The sequence below is a fragment of the Amyelois transitella genome, chromosome 4 (genome assembly GCF_032362555.1).
Source record: "Amyelois transitella isolate CPQ chromosome 4, ilAmyTran1.1, whole genome shotgun sequence".
Taxonomy (NCBI): Eukaryota; Metazoa; Arthropoda; class Insecta; order Lepidoptera; family Pyralidae; genus Amyelois; species Amyelois transitella.
This window is the reverse complement of record NC_083507.1, coordinates 11,271,920-11,276,519: the sequence shown is the minus strand read 5'-3', so window position 1 is coordinate 11,276,519 and position 4,600 is coordinate 11,271,920. Positions and strand designations below refer to the sequence as shown.

The window sequence follows — 4,600 nt, the reverse complement described above, 5'->3', positions numbered from 1 at the left end:
CTTCGCTGATTTATATATATGTAGTCAACTGTTGATAAGATACAGTGAACTGTTGGTAAGAATATAAAAAAGTAAACAATATGATAAAGTTTGAGATTGTTTTTACGAGTGTTACACGTTTTGATTTATACCTATAATGAAAAAAAAAATCATAATAAGAGTGCCTTGTGGTTCCTGGCACCGATATAAAAATAATAGGACCACTCCATCTCTTTCTCAGGGATTCTTTTTAGGCGATGGGCTAGTAACCTGTCACTATTTGAATCTCAATTCTATCATTAAGCCAAATAGCTGAACGTGGCCATTCAGTCTTTTCAAGACTGTTGGCTCTGTCTACCCCGCAAGGGATATAGACGTGACGATATGTATGTATATATGCATATAGTCCGCTTTTGTACCATCTATATCTGTTTTGTGCTGTTTTGTATGTTTTACTCTTATGGTACAATAAAGAGTTTTATCTATCTATCTACGTCTTTTTTAAATCTTGTTTCACTTCTGCTCTTTAAAAAAATAACGAAGACTGGAAGAGATCTGTTCAAGGTATAGTTATAAGTATATAAATAAACATAAGTGTTATTTTTTCATTCATATAAGCACGCTTATATCCTTGGCGGGATAGAAGAGCCAGCAGTCTTGATAGACTAACAGATGTCGTTCTCGCAATTATATTTTATTTCTTATTAAAATCGTATACCTTTAAGTAATATTAATAAAAAAAAATATAAATTAAATAAATACTCAATTATAATCCTTTAACTTTTGTTTATTTACAATTTTTTTTATGTAATAAATATACAGCAACAACATTTTGCAAAGAAGTGAACTCTTGCTTTTCCGCTTCATTTTTATGGTTCCAAAATGTATTTAAGATGTCTTTATGTTTATAAACTTTACGATAACATAGTTTATAAGAATGCAGACGAAAACATTTTTTATCAAATCTGGCTTGTCCAGAAGTATAAATAAAATAATTACGTTTTATCTCAAATTAACTTATTAAGAGAATAACAATAGATAAACCATTAAAACAAATACTATAATTGTTGGAAATATCGCATAAACTAATCGCCTCAATTAGATAAAATGCTTTCTCATCTACATCGCTACAAAACGTGATTTGTTATTTAAATGATTCTAAGCAATAGGTAGTTAACTTATCAATAATAATATCAGCTACTTTGTTAATAATACAAAATGAGACAGTGATGAAATATAAAGTTGGAATACACAACAGATTTTGAACAGTTACATTTGACCGGTCAACATGATTGTGTTACTGCTATTGTCAATTTCCCTTATCTTAATTTACGTTTATTTGAACGGCAAATACAATGAGAACTACTGGAAGGAACGCGGTGCAAAGTTTTACGAAGTGAACAAAGTTTTGGGACCGTTCTGGGAATTTCTGATTAGCGATCGGCCGTTGTTTCAGATATTCCACGACATTTACAAAAAACATCCAAACGAACCAGCAATAGGTATCGGAACGTTTTTCACACCCTCCCTTTATGTGACTGACGCTAAAAATGTTCACGCGGTGATGCAAACAGATTTTGTGTCGTTCAGCGAGAGAGGGTTCGAGATGAACGAAGGGGATTTGTTGGCTGATAACATATTGTTCATGGGTGGTAAGCGATGGAAACTGATGCGGCAAAACATGACGCCATTATTCACTGCCGCGAAACTAAAGAATATGTACTACATCATCGACAAAAGTGCGCTGGACTTTGTGGAGCATTTGAAGAACAACCCTGAGAAATGGAGAAGAAACACGTTTGATACGCTATCAACGTTCTGCTGCGCGGCGATCGGTGGTGCCGTTTTTGGAATCGGTTCAGAATCAACCTACGATTCCCCATTCCTCGAAATAACTAGAGCCGCCTTTCGTCCTACCTTGTGGAGCAATATAAGGTTTTCATTATCCAATTTGTGCACTCCTCTGTTCAAATTGTTGGGACTGAAACTTTTCTCGGAACACGAAGAATTCTTCATCGGTGCTATCAAACAAGTGTTGAGAAAACGAGAACAAGAAAAAGTAAAGAGGCATGATTTTGCTGACATATGTATACAAATACAGAAGAACGGTGTAATGAGAGATGAGACGGGGTTCGAGTTGGTGCCATCCGACGAACTTCTTGCAGCTCAAGCGTTCTTCTTTTTCACAGCCGGTGTTGAACCCACAGCTACGGCTATATTCGCTGTTCTCATCCAACTTGGAAAACATCCAGAAATACTCAAACAAGTGGTACAAGAAATTGAAGATGTCTATAACAAACATAACGCACAATTATCCTACGACGCTATCAGCGAAATGGAATATCTGGATAAGGTTTTAAATGAATCTTTAAGAATATTCCCACCGATAGGTTTTTTGACTAGAAAATGTGTTCGGGACACCGTGTTGCCTGTTGGGAATATTAAAGTTGCAAAGGGAACTAAAATGTATACAGCCGTGTACGAGCTTCACCACGACTCTCGGTATCACGAAAACCCCGAGATGTTTGACCCCGAAAGAAATTTAACAGATCAAAAAAGTGAAACTTATCTGCCGTTTGGTAAAGGAGGCAGAATATGCATTGGTGCTAGATATGCTAAATTACAAGCAAAAGCTGCTTTAGCTCACGTGTTGCGTTCGTTTGATATAAAAACGGTTGAGCACAAAGGTGGATTAAGATTCGGTAAAGATCAAGTGCAACTCAGAATGAAAAATGTGGACATTGAATTCATACCTAGGAATTAAATTGACGGCCTTTGCGGCGCAGCGACAGTGCGCTTGTCTGTGACACCTGAGGTCCCAGGTTCGAATCCCAATCGGAGCATGATGTGAAACGAAATTTGCTGATTGGCCTGGGTTTTGGATGTTTATCTAGTATATAAGTATTTACAAATAGTATAGTTGAGTTAGTATCTCGCAACACAATTAACTTAAACGAACTTACTTCGAGGCCAACACAATCTGTATAATTTGTTACAAAAAAAAATCTTGTAAATATTACTCGTGTTTGTAATTTAATTGTGAAATTTTAGCTGTTAATTGAAAACTCTATTATATCAGTGTCGTAAATGCATGTGTGTATTAACTTTAATGAAGATACGTCGTTCACGCACATAGTATATTTTTTTATAAATAAAACCCTTTAATACCTTTAAGTAACATTAATAAATATTCTTTAGTAAGTTGAATAAATACTCAATCATAATCCTTATATACTTTTATTTATAAGATTCCTTTGGACGTTTAATGACATACATACATACATATAATCACGTCTATACCCCTTGCAGGGTAGACAAATCCAACAGTCTTGAAAATACTGATAGGCCACGATAAGCTGTTTGGCTTACTGATAGAATTGAGATTCATATAAAGTGACAGGTTGCAACCCCGTCGCCTAAAAAAAGTCCAAGTTTAGGGCTATCCCTAAGTTGCCTTTTACGACATCCATGGGAAAGAGAATGAGTGATCCTATTCTTTTACCTATTGGTGCCATGAACCACACGACACGTTTATTGAAGAACCGGTAAATATTCTGAAATAAAAATTAATTAATATTAAAATATTTTTCAATATTTTTTCAATGAACTATAATTAATAGCAAAGGTAATTTTATATATGATGATATGATGACAATATGATGTCAATGTTCAATTATCTCAGCTAAATATAGTGTAAAAACTAGACAGTCTACATGATAACAACTATCGGCATGCTAAAATTCATCTCAATCGGTCCAGTAGTTTAGGCTGCGCGTTGATATATCAGTCAGTCAATCAGTCGTCTTTGCGTTTAAGATATAAATATTATCTCGTTATTTGCTTTGTTTTTGTAAAAAGAGACCCGCCTCTAATCAATATCCAACTTTTTTGAACCTGGTTAAATTTCTCCTTCTCCTAAGTGTAACAAACACTTCCCTGAAAACCGCATCAAAATCGGTTTAACGAAACGCCAGATAATCGCGAATAAACATACAGGTCTAACTGAGAACCGCCTTTTTTTAAGGCGATTAAAAATAAAATATCATTGTTAGGAATGTTGCGCAATATTTATAAGGTAGATAAATATTACCCAATGTTGTGAGTTCGTTATCGCTATCAAATTTACTCAGGTCTAGCTAAATTTGTACAATTTAGAACATACTAGTTTTAAAACATAAAGCTAAAGTATAATTTAGACTACATAAGGAACCTACACGCCAAACACCAAATCCACCAGACAGTCAGTGTGTAATACTCTTATTATGAATTGGATTCAAATGACCAATGAGAAAAATATTATTTCATGCCTTCTTTGGGATTCAAACTCTAAAAATTGGGGCACAGAAGTCTAAGTAATAAGCCATTTTTTTTTCAGAATCCCTGTCTGTATGTTTGGATTCTACAGTCGCGTCACGCAAAAAATATAGCTACGAGCTTACCGCTCTAAGGGGGGCGATACATACATACATACATACATAAAATCACGCCTCTTTCCCGGAGGGGTAGGCAGAGACTACCTCTTTCCACTTGCCACGATCTCTGCATATTTCCTTCGCTTCATCCACATTCATAACTCTCTTCATGCAAGCTCGGCGGTTTCGGGGGCGATACAGGTGTAAAA

General features: G+C 35.3%; 1 protein-coding gene across 1 annotated transcript; it reads left to right on the top strand.

Annotated features, from left to right (window-relative positions):
* The first annotated feature begins 1,203 nt into the window (after nucleotides 1-1,203).
* On the top strand, nucleotides 1,204-3,205 carry LOC132904370 (cytochrome P450 6B5-like). Its single transcript, XM_060954577.1, has one exon. It carries the CDS (start codon nucleotides 1,268-1,270, stop codon nucleotides 2,741-2,743), a length of 1,476 nt encoding a protein of 491 aa, XP_060810560.1. The 5' UTR covers nucleotides 1,204-1,267; the 3' UTR covers nucleotides 2,744-3,205.
* Nucleotides 3,206-4,600: the final 1,395 nt, after the last annotated feature.

Coding starts and splice junctions, on each gene's coding strand:
- LOC132904370 (XM_060954577.1), top strand. CDS start 1,268: ATGATTGTGTTACTGCTATTGTCAATTTCCCTTATCTTAATTTACGTT.